The sequence below is a fragment of the Acartia tonsa genome, chromosome 10, assembly GCF_053477335.1.
Source record: "Acartia tonsa isolate MP-2025a chromosome 10, ASM5347733v1, whole genome shotgun sequence".
Lineage (NCBI taxonomy): Eukaryota > Metazoa > Arthropoda > Copepoda > Calanoida > Acartiidae > Acartia > Acartia tonsa.
This window is the reverse complement of record NC_137269.1, coordinates 47,267,839-47,289,883: the sequence shown is the minus strand read 5'-3', so window position 1 is coordinate 47,289,883 and position 22,045 is coordinate 47,267,839. Positions and strand designations below refer to the sequence as shown.

Below are 22,045 nucleotides of genomic sequence, written 5' to 3'. Positions count from 1 at the left end.
AAGATCTGTAAAATGTTTCACCCAATAAGATATCTTGAATGTACCTTACGTATTCTCCTATTGGCTTATTTAGACAGTATATCTACAGATTATTTCTATCACTTGGGATTGTTAACCAATTGAATACCCCTGTTACCTCACTAGTGGAGCACCTGTAACCCAGGGAGAGAGGGGACATTCGGCTATTTATTTCAATAGTCCCCAAAGTTTTATAATTGCGTTTTATTATTCGTATCTCTAAATATTTTGGGGACTCTTTATGAATTGTGATTGTTTCTTAAAAATGAGTGTCCATACGTAATAACTACTAATTGTAATCTATAGAAGGGTTAATTTTGTGTATTATTAAAATCATTGGGGATGTACATCAGTTTATCGGTCATTGTTTTATCCCTATAGATGTAGCCTGTAACCCACTCCACTAATCAAATACTTTTGCTTTAAAAAAGGTTATTTTCTTTAAATTTTAACTTTAACCCTAAATGCGGTGTTATTTAATAAAATAAACCATGCGAAATTTTTTGCCAATACCACTTTTAATTTTTAGAGTTTTTGGTAAAAAGTTAAAATCTATTTGGTCTACATTAAGAGATATAAGTTTTCCGGAATTTTAATGTAGGGAGTAGATTTGAAATCTGCATCAAATTTTAAGGATTTTTCATAAAATTCGTTTTTTTGTAAAATTCTTTATCTAAAAGCGAAAATACATTTTAAGTTAATTAATTTTGACCAATAGGATAAGTGGATTTTAAACTACCTGCGCTCTAATTGGTTGAATGATGTACGACATTCAATCAGAGCGCAGATTTTTTAAATCCACCAATCACAGATGCCAAAATTAATTAACTTAATTTGTATTTCCGCTTTTAGATAAAGAATTATACAAAAAACGATTTTTTTATAAAAAAATACTTAAAATTTGATGCAGATTTCAAATCTACTCCCTACATTACAATTCCGGAAAACTTATATCTCTTAGTCTACATACCAAAAAAAGCTTAATCATAGTAAAGAAAACATTTTGCAGCTTAAACATCTTATTGCTTTTATTCAAAGTGAAGATTTTTTTAAGCATAGAAATTGGGGAAGGGATTATCCACTTGCAAAATAAGTAATACTAACCACCAATCTTGAGGAAAAGCTTGAAAATTGGTTCTACATATTGTACAAAAACTTTTTCCTGCATTCGCATATTGATTTCTTTAATGATTGGCTTCTGTAACTCTATTCTAGAACTGATTATGGATTATTAACCACCAGCTAAATTCTATTAGCATTGCACTGTGTTCCAGAAATCCCGAAAAATGACAAAAAATCATAGAGAGTGTATATTTGAACATTTTAATAAAATTTTATTTAAAAAGCAATAAGTATACATATATCTTTTAAAATAATAGTGAAAAATACTTATAATAGGGGTTTTACACAAAGGGCGTCAAGGGGGGTGTAAAGATAGTCTAATAAGCACATTTCAGAAGCTGTAACTTCCTTTGTTTTTGAGCTACATTGACGGGAATTATATCAAAAGATATTGCACAACCCAATAATCAATGTTAGGTAACCCTTAACAGTCGGGGGGGGGGGGGGCGACCCCCCCCCCTTACAGGTATTTTCTATCTCATTTTCTGTGTGTGAAAGATATAGAGCTTTAACTGAGTGACTTGTTTAAAATGGGCACGACACATACCTGAAAGTTGAATATCTCCATCCTGGCGGGCACAGGATGCCAGGATACCTGGCAGGATCATACAGGTAAAGAGCAAAAATATTTTTTCATGACTTAAACTTAGCATTTCATCTTACCAAATACTAAAATATCCTATAATACTACATCCCAATATGAAATCTAGTTGTTCAAGTAAATTTCCGGTTCCAGGTATTATCCTGGAGGTCCTGCAGGTCTCAAGAAATCTTTAATTAGCTCCTGTTACCTCAATTTTTGACTTAGAGACTTCAAATTTTAAACTTAAGCTAATCTAACAACATTACACGACCAACTAAAATTTAATGAAAATCTGCAGCCGTTTTACCACAGACTGCTGCCCCTGAAATTTATATTTTGAGATTTCTAATACAAAGTTTACATACAGATCAGTCAATTTCTTACTCATTTTCTGTGTGTTTTTTTTTTAGCAGGGAGGGATGGAACAATGGGCTGTTTATTTTTCTAGTCCACAATGTTTTATAATAGTGTTTTCTCATTTGTAGGCATAACAACTTTTAGACTTTATTAATTTGATTGGTTGGTTTATTAGTTGAGTGTCCAAACATTTCAACAACTAATTGTAATTTATAGAAGGGGCAATTTTGTGTATTAGCATTGGGGATATACATTAATTTATCGGCAATTGTCTTATCCCTTTGGATCATAGATATGTAAGACTTTAATTTTTATTTACATTTTACTTTAAAGGAAACAGTTTCTATCTTAATCAACATAAATTCTACTCTTCTTTGTTAATAAGTATGAAAGAACCTTTTGTGAAAGGTTGCTCAATAAAAGGGAAAAGGGAGTATATAATGTTAAAAATATAAAATCAGAATATTTTTTCTTGATCAAGCAAAACATAAACAAAATTTTTAGACTTCTAGCTTTAATGGGATCCAAGATTAATATATATCAAGCAACCCCCCCCCCCTCCCCCCCCCCCTAATAAAAAGGTATAGTTCAGATAAGAGCTTAAACATTATTGGATAATCATTTATTTGATTTTAAAACTTTTCTTTACTTTAAGTTTAATTGAATAGGTGTTTTAAGTAATAAGAAATATATATTACTTTTATGACTTTAAAATTGTTATTTTTTGGTTAACCCTAGTTACTTAAGAGCTTAAAAAAGCAAACTTCGCTAGATTTCGGGAGATTAGGCTAAGGTTCTATGATATTATACATAGTTCTAATTTACTCATACGAGAGGATTTTATTGCCATCCTTTGCCATTTTTAGTTCTGGACCCAAACGTAAAATTTTCATTTCAAGAAAATTGTTTATCTTACAAGAAACGGGTATGTCTAGAAAAGTACCTACAATTACAACAAAAAATGGAGATTTGACTTCTTTTAAAGGCTAAACGTATGAATTATTATATACTGATTCCAAAAATATATAATACTCAAAAATAGCTTTAAAAATAAAGGGTTCACACTGATTTGAAATGTAGTTTAGTTGACCGAAAAAATAGTTGTTTACTTTGATGAAAAGGAAATTAATTCCAAACCTCTGGTGTAATTACACATCAAATTCTTATTTTTCATAGTAAAGAGCTAATTCTTTCGGCTTTATTTCCAAAAACTTGTGTATATTACTAAACAATTGTTTAAAAGTGTATTTTCCAAAATGTAAAAATCGATTTTTTGTCACTGTCAGGAACATAGTGCATTGTAACCCTGAATTTCTGAGGGTATGATTAAGAAATACAAATGATATAGAAAATACCTGGATATTTGAAAGGGGAAAAATTGTCCTCAATTCAGGTTGCTAACATGGACATCACTTACTGGTCAGTTCGTTAATCCAGGGGTAATTTTAGATATAAACTTTGGAGATAACCCATCAATTTATCGGCCATTGTCTTATCCCTTTAGATCCCTGGTGCTAGCCACTACACCTTATGACACTAGACTTTTAAAGTAGCTTCGTTATCAAAATAAGATTTAAAAAAAAGTTAAATAAATAACTCTATTTGTAGAAACTGTACAAAAATAGTATAAATCAGGAAAATCAAGCAATTATATCACAATTTTTATTTACTACTGCTGCCATATCATAATAATTTCTCGCATCGTATTATGAACAGCTTTCCGCGGATATAGAATGTACAATTATAAGATTAAAACCAGTTTTTTAGCCCCGAGATGCCGAAGGTTTAGGCTAAAAACTGGTTTTAATCTTATGAGTGTACACTTTTATATTCGTAGAAAACTGCATACAATACAATGCTATACATAATTTTTCAGTATGGCGGAGAAATGGTTCTAATCCACAGGATAATAATCGGTTTCAAAGCCATACTGAAAAATGTATACTACAACCATGTGTACAACCTACACGCATTGTCAATAAAGCAGTTAAGGGATTCTTCTGAACATTACAGGATATAGAATATACCTAGATATTGTGACAGGGGAAAAATTATCGTCAATTCGGGTGGCTAACATGGTCCTTTCGTTCATCCAATTAGGAGGGGGATGATTGGGTAAAGTGGGTGGATATGGGGGATCGTTATTTTAGCCAGCTACAAGTTTCACTTTATTAGAGTACATAATTATCTGGTATAAGATCCAAGTAATAATAAATCCATTTAAACAAGAATCCCTTACTACAAACAAAACAAAAATTTACAATTAATTACATGGTAGGTAACTATAATTTAATTACCTATGTTTTAAAAATTTTTCAAGGTACATTTAAGATGATTTTTATAGAAAATTTAACATTAATGTAGGCCTATTTAATCATATTATTAAGAACAAAACTTGTTCAAAGTATTTTCAGCAACTTGAGTGTAAACAAATGACTAATTTAAGAAAGTATCATATTCAATTTTTTTTGTATAATCTCATATATGCAAGATTTAGGCCAATATGGCACTTTTTAATGGCGAAGCTTTTTTATAACAAAGTATCTACATTCTACGTGTATCCGGGCGTGACGGTTAGCTCTTAGCTTTATATTAGGCTTGCTAGAACTGTCCTTTAGATTTCAAACTTTGGATGTTAATTCCTGAAATATTTTGGTACGATTTATAAAGCGTAGCAACTGTGTAATTACAAGAAAGTCCATACGTCTATTTAAAACACTTTTAAACAGAATCCTATATTTACGGAATTTTGCAACAAGGTTTAGTTTATACCTTTTAATAATATTCTTGTGATCATTTTCCTTTGTGCTACCGTTTTTTTTTAGAGCTTCGCTTTTATGGATGTTGTCATCATTGTTACTTCATAATTACAGTTATAATTTATGCAAATATAAACAATAAATATTAAAAAGTATTTGTTTGCCACAGTGCGTTTGAAGGTGCATTGACTTTTGTGTCAGAACCTAAATTGGGACATATTGCATTTCATTACCCTAAGTTAGGTAACTTCATTTCACTTTTTAATCAAATCTAAAATGCAGCCGTTTTTGAGAAAATTATATTTGAAAATTTCAAGTTCAATTTTCATCCACTAGGAGTTACCGCATAATCATGACAAGAAAAGCAAAAATTATTTATTTAAAATTTTGAACAAGTTTGCTTTAATAAAGTACTTCATAAAACCACTCCTTAAGTGAGTTGATTCATGGTCATTTTTATCAGTTGCTTTGCTAAGGTCACGAAAATTCAGCCTTAAATAAATCATATATATATAGAGATTTTATGACAGACTTTATTAAAGCAAAGTTGTTCAAAATTTTGAATAAATAATCTTTGTTTTTCTTGTCATGATTATGCGGTAACTCCTAGTGGACTAACTTAAGCCCAAACCCTAAGAAACTATGGCTAATCAATCAATCAAAGTGGATGAAAATTGAACTTGAAATTTTCAAATCTAATTTTCTCAAAAACGGCTGCATTTTAGATTTTGTTGAGAAGTGAAATAAAGTTACCTAACCTAGGGTAATGAAATGCACTATGTCCCAATTTAGGTTCTGACACAAAAGTCAAAGCACCTTCATACGCACTGTGTTGCACATTTAATCTTATCAATTACATCTTTTTGGATACAGGAATTTTAAAAACAAAAAAAATGGACATTAGTAAGCCTAAGTATTTAATTTTTAAAGGAGTATTTAAAAAGTTCTATAACTAGCTGTCTGTTCTATCTTTTAAAAGTAAAATTAGTATTTTTCGGCCATCTTAAAAGTAGCTTACGGCCAAAGGCAAATCAATCTCATAAAATTTCAAAAGTCAACTGAAAGTCTAAATCTGGACCAAAAATGGCAATCCCTTTTTTTTAAAAAATTTAATGCATCCAAAAGGGTTTGAATTTGAGGCTTGAATGCCCCTGAAATCCTGATTTTTGCGTTTCCGCAAATGTCTATATAACCATCCAGAAAAATGTATAAAAAAATAAATAAAAATCTGTTAAAATTTGAGACTCAAAACATTATAAAAAATAGGTAAGAACAATTGTTAAACTATTTGACTTGAGGATAATAGGAAATGATTTGACCCATCACTCTGATCACTATCTTGGCTGGTTTGCTCAGGTTTCACTGAAAACAAAAGAAATTTTACAACAAACAGACAAAATTATTATATTATAGTTAATAACAGTGTCGTGCAGAGGTTTTTTTTTGTTCACCCACTGTGTTAAACAAGCTTACTTAATTTGTGAAATCGTTGCGCGGAGTGCACCAATTTTGTTAAACGCCCCACTTAGATTAAAAGGATTGGTGACTAAATTTCCTTGATAACCCCCTTGAAGAAATTAGGGGTTTTGTCAGGGAGTAAGGGGGAGGGGACAATGCATCGAATATTTAATTTTTAGTTGTCTCAGATTTTGGGTACTGGCTTAAAGGGGATGTGCAAGAATTTAGCAGATTCTGAATGATTAAGGGTACTAGCGCATCATTGCCGCTAACTTGCTGAGTTAGTTTTGAATATAGCAGACGAGTATCAATAAACTTAATTTCTAGCAGATTACGGGTTTAAAATTTTTTTTTTCTCCAAAAAATATCATTTCATAGATAAAAACTTTATTGTGATATTTGTGTAATAAACAATCTAAGAACGCTTAAATTCAATTCTTGTATATAGTGGTATTTTAGAATTTAGGAATATGGGGTGAATGAGTTCCAGGGAGATTTTACTAGTAATTAAAAACAGAATGGTTATGTCAGTCTGATATACTGGTAATCTAATTTTCAAATGAATGCTTTTTTTCTTAGAACTTTTTTCTTATTCTACAGTTTTTCTTGATTTGATTAACATACCCTTTACAATTTTCTTAAAATTTTCTGGATAAATCTTGATTTCATGGCCTTTCAGCGAAAACTCATAAATTGAATAAATTGCCCATTGTCCCCTCCCTTATTCCCTGGGTTTTGTAGACCCGTGTCATGGGGGGTGGGCACATGGCACATAGAGGTATTTATCCAACAAACCTTTCTACACTTTCCTAACACGCCTCTGATTAATAAGTATGTGTTAAATAATTTTTCACTTACTACGTTAAAGGGAGAAATAATATTCAGCTGCGAAATTGTTTTATAGTCTTATCTTGAAACGTAATCAAACATATATTTTCATCTTTAGAAAACCCACATCTAAGTACTGATACTTTAAAAAAACAGGGAAAATGCGATTTCATGAAATAGAGCAAATAAATCGATATTTCCATATAAATTACAGTTAAAGTTACCAAGAAACTCCTACTTAGACCATCTTTAAAAATTCGACTAAAGTTCAGAAGAAACTATTGTTTTTATTTAAATATTAGTGTATCAATTTATATTATCCAATAACCATAAAAAAAGAGAATTGATGGAAAAAATTGGAATCTACAATAAATAATATTTCCCTATTGGATTATAACTAGATCCTAGGGATTTTAACCTAGATAAATTAGTTACTAGTGACACTATGATAAGGAATACAGTGTTACTCTACCTTGCTTTTCATTTCATAAAATTTCTTAGTGAGTTATTTTAAATCAAAACATTGTGATGCAACATAAAGCAATATCTCCGCGAGTAATAAATTGAATGAAGTTTAAATAGCATATTAGAGAGGGAGGGGACATTGGGCTGTTTTATACACTAGTTCCCAAAGTTTTATAAGAACGTTTTCTTATTCGTTGGCTTTACAAGTTTGTTTATTTGAATGAATTTTTAATGGCTGGTTCATAGCTAATTAAGAAACAATGGCTACACACAAACACAAACCTTAAGGTTAGTGTTTAAACATTTTAACAACTATAGGATGAGCCAAAAGAAGCGTATATTTTTAAAATCTAAATTGCGTGGCTTGTGTTAACGGTTGAAAAACGGTATGCATACCATTAGAATCGCCATGAGCTCTAGTTTTTAAAAGTATAAATGCCCCACTAGTTTAGTTTAGTAGCTATGTGGTAAAATGTCCCTACTAACTTAAAACTTGACTAAATCATTAAAGAGGGAGTGCAAAAACGCGTACAATTTTAAAATTGAAACTGCCCGACTTGTGTTAATTGTAGAAAAATGCTATGTATATCGACATAACGGTCAAAAGCTTTATTTTTTGGAAATATAAGTACTATTTTTGTCCTATTTGTAGTTTAGGGGCTACGTTGAAAAATAAAAAAAATGTGAGGAAGTTGAAAAATGAAACTGTTGCTAAGTAGCTCATAAACTATAAGTAGCTCATGAATTGTTTTTATAAATCCAAATACTAGATCTTATATACATTCCAACGGTGTACTATTAACACAAGCCGCGCAATTAAACTTTTAAAAAGGTACCTAAGCAGTTTATTGCAAACCCTTTACTTAAACCATTTAATGATTTACTCGCAAGTTTAAAGTCAGTTGGGACATTTGAACACGTAGCTCTTATAGTATGCGTATCACAGTAATCTTTTTTTTTATTTCAAAAACTAGAGTTCATAGCGGTTCTAACGATATGCATACCGTTTTTCTACCATTAACACAAGCCGTGCAATTTGAATTTAAAATATTTACGCATTTTTTTTGCTCACCCTTAACTTTGATTATAATCTAAAGAAGATTTTGTAATTCATGATTAGGGATGTACATCAATTTATCGGTCATTGTCTTATCTCTTTAAATCCTCTGAGCACAAGCTTACCTGTAGATAAAAGGTCAGGTCGTTCATATTGTAGCAAGTTCACCTAGAAAACAAATGTATTAGCTTTTTAATACAAAAATGACAACATCCATAAAAGCGAATCTCTAAAATCGGAAGAAAAGACAAACAATCAATAATTCTTGTTATTATGTTTTAAAAATCAGCATGTTTAAATGGACGTACGACTGTCTGGTAATGATTCTAGAGATGCTACGCTTTCTAAATTGTACCTTACTGTCAAAGGAATCTTCATACATACAAATTGATAAGATAATTCTAACATGTCTATTTTGATAATTATATCATAGAACTATTATAGGAACCATCATGCAAAGTTTGAAATCGATAGGACAATTCTAGTTTTTATCTTATAATTGTACATTCTATATCCGCGGAAAGCCGTTTATAATACGATGCGAGAAATAACTATTATTGTTTCCTTCTTGGATTATGTACTAAGTATTTTTTTAACATTTTAGTTCGACTTTTTAATTCTATAATTAGGGTCGGTCCGTCCGTCCGGGTCGGAAAACTTTTTTCGTTCATTTAGGCATGTTAAAATTGTCGTATTGATTTCAAACTTTGAATAGGGAATCCTGTAGTAGTACGAATTAGAAAGCGTACCAACTCTATAATCGTTATCAGAATATCCGTACGTCATTTTTAATATGTTGATTTTAAAAAGTTTTTTAACAACAAATTTTATTGTGATTTAATTAATATTATCCGATTGAGCTGAATTTTAGAATACTGATTCCTAGAACAACAAAGCACAATGTTATGCTTCATCTCTATAATCGAGTCCTAAAATTTATGTATTTCCTTAAACATTATCCTGTATTTAATCATTTTTTCAACAATTACAATTTTGTTTCGACTTTTATACATTTATATTCTGATTATTTAGTTAAGACACTCTACAAGTGTTAATGTTTGTTTGTCCTTCCTTTTTAGAGCTTCGCTTTTAGGCATGTTGTCATCCTTGTTATTGAAAAGATATTGAAGGGGCAAAATGTTTCAGTTCCATGAAAAACCATAATTAAAGAAGATCGAACAAAAAATATGCAAAAATAATAACATGAATGATTTGTCCTAACAAAAGTAATAAAAATTTGAGGAAATTCCTTTTCTCGTATTCATTCGAATCCAGTGGATAGGAACCGGTTCTCATCCATACGAAAAAACTATGTCTAGCATCGTTTTATATCCAGCTTTCTACGAATATAGAAATGTACAATCATAAGATTAAAAAGTAGTTTTAATCTCATAATTGTACTTTCTATATCCGCGGAAAGCCGTTTATAATACGATGCGAGAAATAACTAAGAAAATATTTGAATAATTGTATGAAAAATGTTCTTTTTTACGTATGTTGTGTTATATAATTCCGTTGCGGTTATTAATTGTAATTAGTAAAAAAACAAGGATGACAACAAACATAAATGCGAAGTTCTAAATCTGAAGGAAAGACAAAGCAACAGTAACTCTTGTAGAGTGTCAGTACTTAGTGATCAAAACATTCATTTCTAAGTTTAAACAAAATTGTACATAAATTGCGTAAAAACATGGTATAAAAAAGGATTTTATTTTTACAATTTGATTATAGAGATGCCTCGCTTATGAAATTATACCTAGTTGACCTAGGAATCAATATCCCATAAATACGATGAATTGGATAATTATATCATATAAAAAAATGTTGTCCAAAAAGTCAAACATCAACATGTTTTAAATGGACGTACGGATTTTCTGGTAACGATTATATTTACTGCGCTTTCTAAATGCTAGGGGCGCAGCTGCTAGTATGTATAAAAATTAGTATACAATTATACATATCCAAGGACGTCCAAGCTTTTTTTATATGGAGGTTGGGCGTAAAAATAACTCAATCTGTCAGGGGTGATAATATCCTAACTGTTATAGGATTTCAACTAAAGTTTAAATCGATAGGACAATTCTAACATGTCTAATTAGTTTAATAAATGTAGAATAAACGTGGATATTATGAAAAATTGTCGTCAATTTAGGTTGCTATTTCCCCGTTTATTTATTGGCCAATTCGTTTATCCAGTAGGAGGGGAGGGAATGGGGTGAAGGGAGTGGATCGTTATATTAGCCCGCTGCAAATAAAGAATCAAACATACGGACTAGCACATATGAAGAAGCTGTGCTATTGAAAAGGATTTGACATAATAATAATTAATACATATTAAAGAAGGATTGTATATTTTTAGAAAAAACAAGGATGACAACATCCATAAGTAGCGAAGCTCAAAAATTATGATTATATATCAGGAAAAAATACTATAAAGCAGTGTCATACAATTAACATTAACGTTGATAAAAGAAGGAGATCAGAAAACCTTTAAAATCACGCAACCTTAAAAATCATGAAAATTAAAAAATCTAGGAATCGATCTAGCACCGCAATTTGAAGACAAATCTTAATGAAACTTGATAAAAAATGTAGAATATGAGCATATTAAATCCCTAATAATTTCAGCCGCAAATCCTGAATAGGAATCGAGAAAACAATAGAAAAACTAAAAATCTAGGAATCGATCTAGCACCCCTATTAATAGAAAAATCGTAATAAAACTTTAGGAAAATATGTAAAATGTAAATTTAAGCATTCCCTGAAAATTTTAGTCCATTATCTTAAAAAGGAGTTGAGAAAATCAGGAAAACATGAAAATGTAGGAATCGATCTAGCACCCCAAATAACAGACGGATGGAGAAAACAATGTATAGATTAGATGGGCATATGTTATAAGAATCTTCACTAAAAATTTCAGCTGTCTATCTTTTATAGGGGCCGAGAAAATCACGTTTCCCCCACTTTGTCCCAGACGGACATACGGACAGACGGACGGACATTTCGAATTATAGAGTAGCTTCGCTACTAATAACAAAAACATGCAACCATTACATCAATGAGTGAAAATAAGTGGGAATACCTTTTACACACGCACAAACACACATGCACACGCAAGTACACACATACACACACACACACATGCACACGCAAGTACACCCACATGCACACGGAAGTGCACCCACGCGCACAAACATACACCCTCACACACAAACACACTAGTACACCCACACGCACACACACACACACACACATATGACTGCCCTTTTTAGAAACAGCTATTTATAATTTGAAAAGTCTGTCTTTTCATCTGTCTGATACCTTTTATTAATTTTATTTCCTTCGCTACTTATGGATTTTGACATCCTTGTTTACTGATAAGCTCATTACATATTTGTTATCTAATTCCTTATTATATTTTAATTATCAACCGGATCTGTACGATTTCTTTCTTAAAATTGATGAAACAAATTAGCGCTTTCCTTTAAAGTGCCTTTTTAAGCATCGAACCACCCCGTTTATTTTACAAGGAAACTTAAAATGGGGAGAGGGGGTGTTTTTTTTATTGTTTATTACTTTAGAACAGGTTAGGTTTGACTTTATTGGGTGGTGGCTACCCCTGCAGGGTTAGAGCATTGCAAATATAGGCCCCGGAGGGTTAGGGATTAGGCAAAGGAAAATACCTACCCCCCTCCCCATTACATTCAAATTTTTAGGAAAATGGATGAGAACATTTTGAGGTATGTGTTATTTTGTATATGATTATGGATCTAAAATTACCAAGTCTGCCTTATCCTTAAAGGAATCTCCATGCAAGGACACTTTCAGCATGCTTTTTACCTTAGATTGGTCTGTTTCAATGGCGACTCTAGCTTTAAACTCTTTTCTACCTCGTTCCTCTAAATGTAAACAAGGATAACAACATCCATAAGCAGCGAAGCACAAAAATATATAGGAGAGTATATCATATGCAGAAACTTAAAGAAAATCACGAAACCTTTAAAATATAAGGATATTTCCTTTAAAAGCATGACTAACACACAGATGAAAAAAACAATGTATATACCAGTTGCGCATATGTCATAGGAATCATCACTATTCTTTAATAGCAGCCGAGAATATTACTATTCCCTCATATCATTACTGACAAATTTCATTTTATGAAGTTCTTAATAAACCACTTCTAAAGGGAGTAAATTTTTATTCGTTGCTTTGATAAGGTCACGCAAATTCGGCACTCAATAAATCATATATAGAGTCGTTTTGTCAAAAACCTATAAAAACTAAACTTAAACGGAATCTTAGATAAGTAATCTCTGTTTTTCTTATCATGATTGTGCAGGAACTTCTAGGGGATAAAAATTAAACTTGAAATTATCAAACTTAACATTCTCAAAAATTTGATATCCTTAGATTTTCTAATTGCCAGAAATGAAATCTACGCATCCTTTTTATCTAGATGGCAGTGATCTAGTTAAGATTGGGAATTTAAAACTAAAAGGGGTTAATTTTTTGCGTATTTTCCGTAAAGTTGTGTGTAAGCTTTAAGTCAAATGCGCTAATTCGACTTAATAATCGCATTTGACAAAAATCTTACACACAACTTTACGGAAATTCCGCGAAAAAAATGACCCTCGTATATAGAGTAATGAACTGTGTGAATCAACTCACCGTGGTCACTAGACTGGTCCACAGTTGTGCCATAGCTGGCAGCAGGTATAGGTGATACACCACTCTCTTCATCACTCATAACCTCATCAGTTCTATAAAAAGTTTTTTTTTTGCGTATTTTCAATAAAGCTATGTGTTACCGTTTAGTAAAAAGTGCTTATCAAGTCAAACTGTTATTAATTTTCACCAAATTTATGTAAATGAAATGGTCATAATTAGGAACAGTTTGACTTAACAAGCGCATTTGACTAAACACACAACTTTATGGAAAAAACGCAACAATAAATGACCACCTTATCTAAAGTCCTATATAATTTTAGGATTCATTTTATCAATTGAAAGATAATTTTTAATGATGATAATTAAATTCATTTTAAAATTTAAAACTGCTAAAGTTTAAATGATCAAAATCTTAGCTAATGTATACATTAGGAGTAAATGCTGATTTTTTTATCATCTAAGCATGTAATAAGTTTACCAGTATATGGATTAAAACTGATTAACATCAGCTGGATTATAACCGGTCCTCAGCCATACTGAAAGATATGTATCACATCGTATTACAGACAATTCAATTTACTTCGAATTCGACAAATAGATATTTTACTTTGTTAAGTTTAAATCATAATTGCTGAAAAACAATAACTAAAAGGGGGGGGGGGCGTAATGACATAAGCTCTTAAACCGTGAGCAAAATGGTCTAAATATTGAGCTAGACCCTTCAAACTTGGTATATAAGCTTAGTCCTATAGGTATTACATCTAAATGGCAAAAAAATCCAAATTTTTTTATTTTTAGGTTAGGTTAGGTAAGAAAAACCCTGCGGAAATGGGGTTTTTAGGCTTTTTTTGGTCTATTTTGATGTGGAACTTTGCCTTAAATTGTTTTTTCTTAGGGTTTTAACTTAAATACACTGTATCTATTCATATGGACATTATTTAAGATGATTCAGCAAGTCGGGGACCGACCCCAGGGGGCTAGGTGGGTGGCCCGCAGGGGTTAAGTTCATTTTTCCCAATATATTTGTTGTGATACATCAAATTATAGGTTTTTTAGGTCAAGGAACTTAAATTCAGAGCTAAAATAAGCATTAGACTAATCTGAAGCTAGCCCCAGCGGGCTCGGTTGATGTCCCGCAGGGGTTAAGTGCATTTTTTCTAATATATATCTTGTTATATATCAAACTATAGGTTTTTTAGGTCAAGAAACTCAAATTCTGAGCGAAAATTAGCATTAGACTGACTTGAAGCTAACCCCCCCGGGCTAGGTTGGTTTTCTGCAGGGCTTAAGAGCATTTACCTAACCTAACCTAGAAACTTACTTATATTTTCACAGGTTTTTTTCTTGAATAAGCTGTGTCGATTAATGAGGACTTTATTTAAGATGATCCAGCAAGTCGGGGACCGACCCCAGCGGGCTAGGTGGGTGGCCCGCAGGGGTTAAGTGCATTTTTTCCAATGTATATGTTGCGATACATCAAATTATAAGTTTTTTAGGTCAGTTAACTCAAATTCAGAGCTAGAATTAGCATAAGACTAATCTGAAACTAGCCCCAGCGGGCTAGGTTGGTGGCCCACAGGGGTTAAATGCATTATTTCCAATATAGATCTTGTTATATATCAAAATAAAGGTTTTTAAGGTCAAGAAACTCAAATTCAGAGCTAAAATTGGCATAAGACTTACCTGAAGCTAACCCTTGCGGGCTAAGTAGATTTTCCACAGGGCTTATGTGCATTTTACCTAACCTAACCTAGAAACTTACTTATTCTTCTTTGGTTTTTTCCTTGAATAAACTGTGTCTATTAATGAGGACATTATTTTAGATAATCCAGCAAGTTGGGGACCGACCCCAGCGGGCTAGGTGGGTGGCCCACAGGGGTGTAGTGCATTTTTTCTAAAGTATGTGTTGTCATACATCAAATTATAGATTTTTTATGTCAAGAAATTCAAATTCAGAGCTATTTTAAGCATTAGACTGACCTAAGGCTAACCCCCGCGGATTAGGTGGTTGGCCTGCAGGGGTAAATTTTCCAAATTATGTGTTGTTATACATCAAACTATAGGTTTTATAAGTCAATTTGGAGCTAAAAAAACACAATAGCAACCTGATGCTAGTTTTTTCGTGGTATGTGGTATACATTAAATTTAAAAATTGTATCCTATTAGCATATTAAATTCTTCCACCGCTAACATTCTACTATCAAAATTTAAATTCTTTCAAATATATGCCATATAAATGTAGTTTAACCAATTAACCAGGAAAAAATATGCAGTTCACTAAATTAAGTTCAAATGCATTTTGTGAAACTACCCCTTTGAATTTCTGGATCTAAAAAACCTATAATTTTATGTATGACAACTAAAAATGCACTTAACCCCTGCGGGCCACGCACCTAGCCTGCTGGGGTCTTAAATCTTAAATAATGTTCTAATAAATAGACACAGTTTATTCCAGAAAAAAAACATAAAAAAACAAGTAAGGTTCTAGGTTAGGTTAGGTAAAATGCACTTAAGACTTGCAGGCAACCCACCTAGCCCGCTGGGGCTAGCTTCAGATTAGTCTAATGCTTTTATTAGCTGTAAATTTGAGTTTCTTGACCTTAAAAACCTATAGTTGGATGTATGACAACACATACTTTTAAAAAAAATGCATTTAACCCCTGAGGGACACCCACCTAGCCCGCTGGGGTCGGTCTTCGACTTGCTGGATCATCTGAAATAAGGTCCTCATGAATGGACAGTTTATTTGAAAAAAAATATTAAACGTAAGTTTCTAGGTTAGGTTAGGTAAAATGCACTTAAGCCCTGTGGGCTACCTATCTAGCCCGCTGGGGTTAGCTTCAGATTAGTCTAATGCTTATTTCAGCTCTGAATTTGAGTTCTTTGACCTAAAAAACCTATAATTGGATTTATCACAACATATATATTGGGGAAAATGCACTTAACCCCTGCGGGCCACCCACCTAGCCCGCTGGGGTCGGTCCCCGACTTGCTGGATCATCTTTAAAAAAGTCTTCATTAATAGACACAGTTTATTCATAAGGTCCTCATGAATGGACAGTTTATTCTAGAAAAAAAACCTAAAAAAAATAATAAATGTAAGTTTTTAGGTTAGCTTAGGTAAAAGAACTTAAGCCCTGTGGGCAACCCAGCTAGCCCGCTGGGGTTAGCTTCAGATTATTCTAATGCTTATTTTAGCTCTGAATTTGAGTTCCTTGACTTAAAAAACATATCATTTGATGTATCACATCATATATATTGGGGAAAATGCACTTAACCCCTGCGGGCCACCCACCTAGCCCGCTGGGGTCGGTCCCCGACTTGCTAGATCAATAAAGTCTTCATTAATAGACACAGTTTATTCAAGAAAGAAACCTGTAAAAATATACCTAAGTAAGTTTATAGGTTAGGTTAGGTAAATGCTCTTAAGCCCTGCAGAAAACCAACCTAGCCCGGGGGGGTTAGCTTCATGTCAGTCTAATGCTAATTTTCGCTCAGAATTTGAGTTTCTTGACCTAAAAAACCTATAGTTTGATATATAACAAGATATATATTAGAAAAAATGCACTTAACCCCTGCGGGCCACCAACCTAGCCCGCTGGGGCTAGCTTCAGATTAGTCTAATGCTTATTTTAGCTCTGAATTTGAGTTCCTTGACCTAAAAAACCTATAATTTGATGTATCACAACAAATATATTGGGGAAAATGAACTTAACCCCTGCGGGCCACCCACTAAGCCCCCTGGGGTCGGTCCCCGACTTGCTGAATCATCTTAAATAATGTCCATATGAATAGATACAGTGTATTTGAGTTAAAACCCTAAGAAAAAAACAATTTAAGGCAAGTTTCCACATCAAAATAGACCAAAAAAAAGCCTAAAAACCCCATTTCCGCAGGGTTTTTCTTACCTAACCTAACCTAAAAATAAAAAAAATTGGATTTTTTTGCCATTTAGATGTAATACCTATAGGACTAAGCTTATATACTAAGTTTGAAGGGTCTAGCTCAATATTTAGACCATTTTGCTCACGGTTTAAGAGCTTATGTCATTACGCCCCCCCCCCCTTTAATTGGAATTTTGGCTGCAAAAATATTTTGGAGCAAACAAGAATTCAAAATTCATAGCTTCAATTAAGCTGAGAAAGGGGACATTGGGCTTTTTATTCAACTAGTCCCCAAAGTAATATTATAAAGTTTTGTTATTTGTTGGCTTAACAACTTTGGGGACTTTAGTGAATTTTAATTGGTTGCTTTAATAAGTTGAGTGTTGAAACTTTTCAACCACTAATTGTAATCTATAGAAGTGGCAATACAGTGTATCATGATTGGGGATGTACATCAATTTATCGGCAATTGTCATATCGCTTTAGATCTCTGACAGTTTATTGACCTGCTAAGTTGAGAAGAATGAAATCTTGGTTCCATATAGCCCTCGGTATCTTCTAATAGCTTTCTAAAATATTTTATTCTTATACAATGTGACTAGCATTACGCCCCTAGAGGCCTCTAGCGGAGCGTAATTTTTGTTTTTAATTTACGTCAAGATCAGCTGTTTACGACTCCGACGTTTGTCATGGGAATCTTAATATGAAATTTCAAACTTCTATCTCTAAAAGAAGCTTGGAAAATAACACATAATTGGATTCGAAGTACATAAGAGTATATTACAATTACTTCTGGAGACATACAGACGGACAGAAAAAGATAGTTATAGAGCATACAAATATTATATCTTATGAACAATTGTAAGACAACTGAAGAATATCCAAGAAAATTTCCTAAAATATATTTTTGGTTTTAATCTACTTACTTTTGAGCCTTTCTTCTTTTTAGAGACATGTCTAGGTATCCTAAATAAAAAGTTCATTGTTTATAATATCAAAATGAAATATTAATCAAATACTTTACTATAGTCAAAGCGTTATGAAAAATATTATAGTTTTAAAATCTTTTTATTTCTTTGCCTAAAAAGTCTATAAAAATAAAAAGGTACAAAACTTATGAAACAATGATGTTAAAAAAATTACATGTTATTTAATACCTATATTTGCGACAACTTTTATTTAATGAAATCTTCCAATTTTTAACATTTACAAAATCGGTGGCCCTCTCGGACGGGATTCGAACCTGGGTTAGCCAGATAAGAAGTCACACATTCTATACATAAGCTATATGCAACTTCAAAGATTGGAAGTAAAAATAGATAAGGTAGTAAAAATAGTATGATTCACGAAACCTCAAAACCAAAAAATATATTACTCACGAAACCTCCCAACTTTTGAATTTCGTGGTTTCGGTCGAAAAGTACATGGACAAAATTTCCCATATAAAAGATTTAAAATTTAGCAATGTTTCGTATAAATTAAGCTTAAACTGACCTAATATTAATTAAAACTATTTAAAACATTATATCTAATGTACATACACATATAATAATCCTAAAAACGATATTCTTTTAACAATTTACATCAAAATTAAGTTTTTGTAAAAAAAAACTATACTATTATTATAAATCCATCCCACTTCATATGTTCTTCCTTCCCTATTTCCTCCTTATGTCTCCCCCCACCTCCCAAAATGAAATTCACGAAACCTCCGTGATTTTTTTATAATGTCGTCTTTGTAAAAATTATTAGATTAATTTAAATTAAAACAAATGAGTATTTAAATGTCGGCGGAACGTTTTTTTAGCTCTTATAACAATATTTTTAACAAAAATTTGGTGTAATTTAATATCGGCGTAATAGTTTTAGCTATTATAATAATTTCAATTTCTATCCCCTTAATATTCAGAGATTAATAGTCGGGGATTGGAAAATGGAAGAAAAAGATTAATAGTAGGGTAAAAGACAATGGAAGAAAAATATTAATATTCAAGGAAAGTTCAAGGAAAGAACAATGGAAGAAAAAGAAGGGTTGATTAATCCCCATTATTAATTTTGTTTTGGGTTGTAAAAACATGACCAATTTTTGTTTGATATTAATGCGGCTTTTGTGGCATAGGGGTACGTTGTAAGGCTAAGGTCGTGGCTATCCAAGATCGACTCCAGGTGGGGACATTCATGTAAAAAAAATTTTTTATTTAACATAACAGACTGAAAAATATATTTAACATCTTATTATATCCAGTTTTCTATGAATATAAAAATGCACAATCATTTCAGATTAAAGCCAGTGTTATATAATAATAGTTAATAATACGATGCTTTAAATAACTATTATATTACTCGCCCTACCCTCCAAACATACAAACACACAGACAAATATCCTGTTACTTTATAAATTTTTGATTTTTATATCCGTTTAAACGGTCGCTGATGATTGAAAATTACGCAACCTACGAATTTCTTTCTCTCTCTCTCTCTCTTTCCTCCTATAATATTAAGTATCCCTCAAAGCTTATAGGTCGCCGGTTCAAAACCCCCCAAGTAACTTATCAAGAATTCCAGTTCTATTGCCCGCATGTATAATAAACTATTAAAGCTATCATCCATATAATAAAGTAACAGAATGTTTATTTGTCTGTCTGTTTGTTTGTGACAAAGGATCTCGCTAACCCCTGAACCCATATGGTTCTCCTTTACAGGGTAGCTTATCATAGGTTCTGGGAAGGTTTCTAACTATTTTGGAAGAGGGTAAAACCACCCACCCAAGAGAAATCGTTCTGGAAAAAAATTACCCCCCCCCCCCCCCTCCACACAACAATATCTTTCTTTCTCTTTCTCTCTCTATACAGATAAAAATATTTTTTAAATACCCGAAGAGGTTTCGATCTTAGGTGCTTCAGACTGCTTGGATAAAATATTAACAATAAAATTTATCCACTGAGCTAAAGAGGAAAGCTTTAATGATCAGTTAATTTAAACAATTAGTATAAAGTATTCTTTAAAATATTTAGGGCCATGGAAGTCGGTTCGAGGCTTGGCGATAATTTTTTTTTTAATTACCTTTTTAAATATATTAAGGGACTTCAAAATTAGTTTTATTTTATTAATTACTGATATTGTTTACAATGTCATAAAAAGAAATATTCTTTAGAATATTTAGGGCCAAGGAAGTCGGTTCGAGGCTTGGCAACATTTTTTTTAAATTGCTTTTTAAAGATTTTAAGTGACTTTTCAAAATAAGTTTTAGTTTTATTTTATTTATTTAATAAAAAATTAAATTTTTTTTAAAGGAAATAAAATATGTTTATTCTAACAACAATAATTGAACCACTGATCTTCGTACCCCATTCTCTCATATCATACCACTACGCTATGAAAGAATAGCTATAAGATGCAATACCAATAATGTATTATAAAAAAAGGAAACAATAATTTTCACTAATTTATCTAAACCTGGATGGTACATCCAGGCATTTCTAGTCCTATATATTTGGTAGTATGTTTTTTTATGTGTAGCTTAAGATTTTGATAACCGATTGAGTTCTTCATTTTATGGAAGTTTCTTACAGGTCCCTGTATGGTTGTAAGCTAATTAATTTTTATATCTAAGTTTGGTTTTAGGCTATTTTCCTACTTTCCTTTTTCTTTCGAATACAGGAGCTCCTAGATGCTAGGAGCGCAGCCGCTATTGAATTATAAACAAATATTTACCTTGTGCAATTGGACTAACATTCAAAGATCTTGGGGTGTCATAGCTATGTTGTTGAACATTATTTGTTTGCAACATCTGAGGACCTACACCCTCCCCCACCACCACACCTCTGGGACTACTCCTGGGCTGGTTATACTCTGTTGGGAGACCCAGCTGGTTAGGACTGCTGTGTAGCCCAAGATGGTGGTGAGAGTCAGCTGGCTGTTGTTGGCTACCTGTATCAAGTCAGTAGTTGAGTTGATAAAACATTTTTTCAAATAATCAGAATTAAGAAAGGGGGGGGGGGGGGGTAGATTGTGCTAAAATTCCGTAGATGTGTGAGTTTTCAGGCTTAAAAACAGTAGTAGAACGATAATATTCACTAAATATGTGTATTCCTCATTGAAAAGATCAATAGACAAACATTTTTTAAAGTTAACATAAATTTTATCGTTCTACTACTGTTTTTAAGCCTTAAAACTAGCACCTTTACGGAATTTTTGCATAAGCTACTTCTCCCTTATTCAATTAAATCATTGGAATTGAAACCAGCTTGACCGATTACACATTTTTAATGACGATTGTTCGGTGGCTAATGTGCGGCTGTCGAGCCTCAGAGCAAGGGATAATTTCATAAAAACAGCTTATAACTTATATTTCTACAAAATATTGCTACGGATATATTACTAACATTCAGCTAACTTAAGGGACGGCGAAATGCAGTATAGTCTACTGACTCATTTATAAGCTCTTATAAGTAATCAATATCCTGTCTAAGTTTTTATAGAGAGAGAGGGGAAAATGGGCTGTTTATTACACTAGTCCACAAAGTTTTATACTAACGTTTTCTTATTCCTTAACTACGCTGGGGACTTTTGTGTATTTTGATTGTTTTGAGTGTTAAAACGATTCATGCACTAATTCTAATCTACAGATGTTGTAATTTTATGAATAATCATTGGGGCTGTGCATCAATTTATCGGGTATTGTCTTATACCTTTAGATTCCTGAAGTTTATACCTGGCAAACTATGAATGTGGGGACTTGGTAGAAGACCTGGCTGGGGAGGTCCTGTCACACTAAGTGGAGGGGGCACTGGCAATCGCCGACTTTGGATTGTCGATGTGTTTGTGTATACTGGCCCGTCCT

At 32.3% G+C, this 22,045-nt stretch overlaps 1 protein-coding gene across 3 annotated transcripts in view; it reads right to left on the bottom strand.

The window, feature by feature from the left end:
* Positions 1–3,664: 3,664 nt before the first annotated feature.
* LOC145330194 (uncharacterized) overlaps positions 3,665–22,045 on the bottom strand; it is a 43,831-nt gene continuing 25,450 nt past the window's right edge. The window contains exons 20-28 of one of the 3 annotated variants that reach the window (XR_013883300.1): positions 21,917–22,043; positions 20,917–21,132; positions 18,129–18,168; positions 17,709–17,771; positions 13,319–13,410; positions 12,488–12,546; positions 8,773–8,815; positions 3,904–6,201; positions 3,665–3,796 (exon numbers count right to left, since the gene is read on the bottom strand). Coding sequence is in view for 2 of the 3 variants with exons in the window: in XM_080174793.1 (XP_080030919.1) it covers positions 6,119–6,201; positions 8,773–8,815; positions 12,488–12,546; positions 13,319–13,410; positions 17,709–17,771; positions 18,129–18,168; positions 20,917–21,132; positions 21,917–22,043 (723 nt within the window). In the remaining variant the exon portion in view is untranslated. Of the gene's footprint in view, positions 6,202–8,772; positions 8,816–12,487; positions 12,547–13,318; positions 13,411–17,708; positions 17,772–18,128; positions 18,169–20,916; positions 21,133–21,916; positions 22,044–22,045 lie in introns of all 3 variants that reach the window. The other 2 variants (XM_080174793.1, XM_080174794.1) reach the window with 2 other exon arrangements.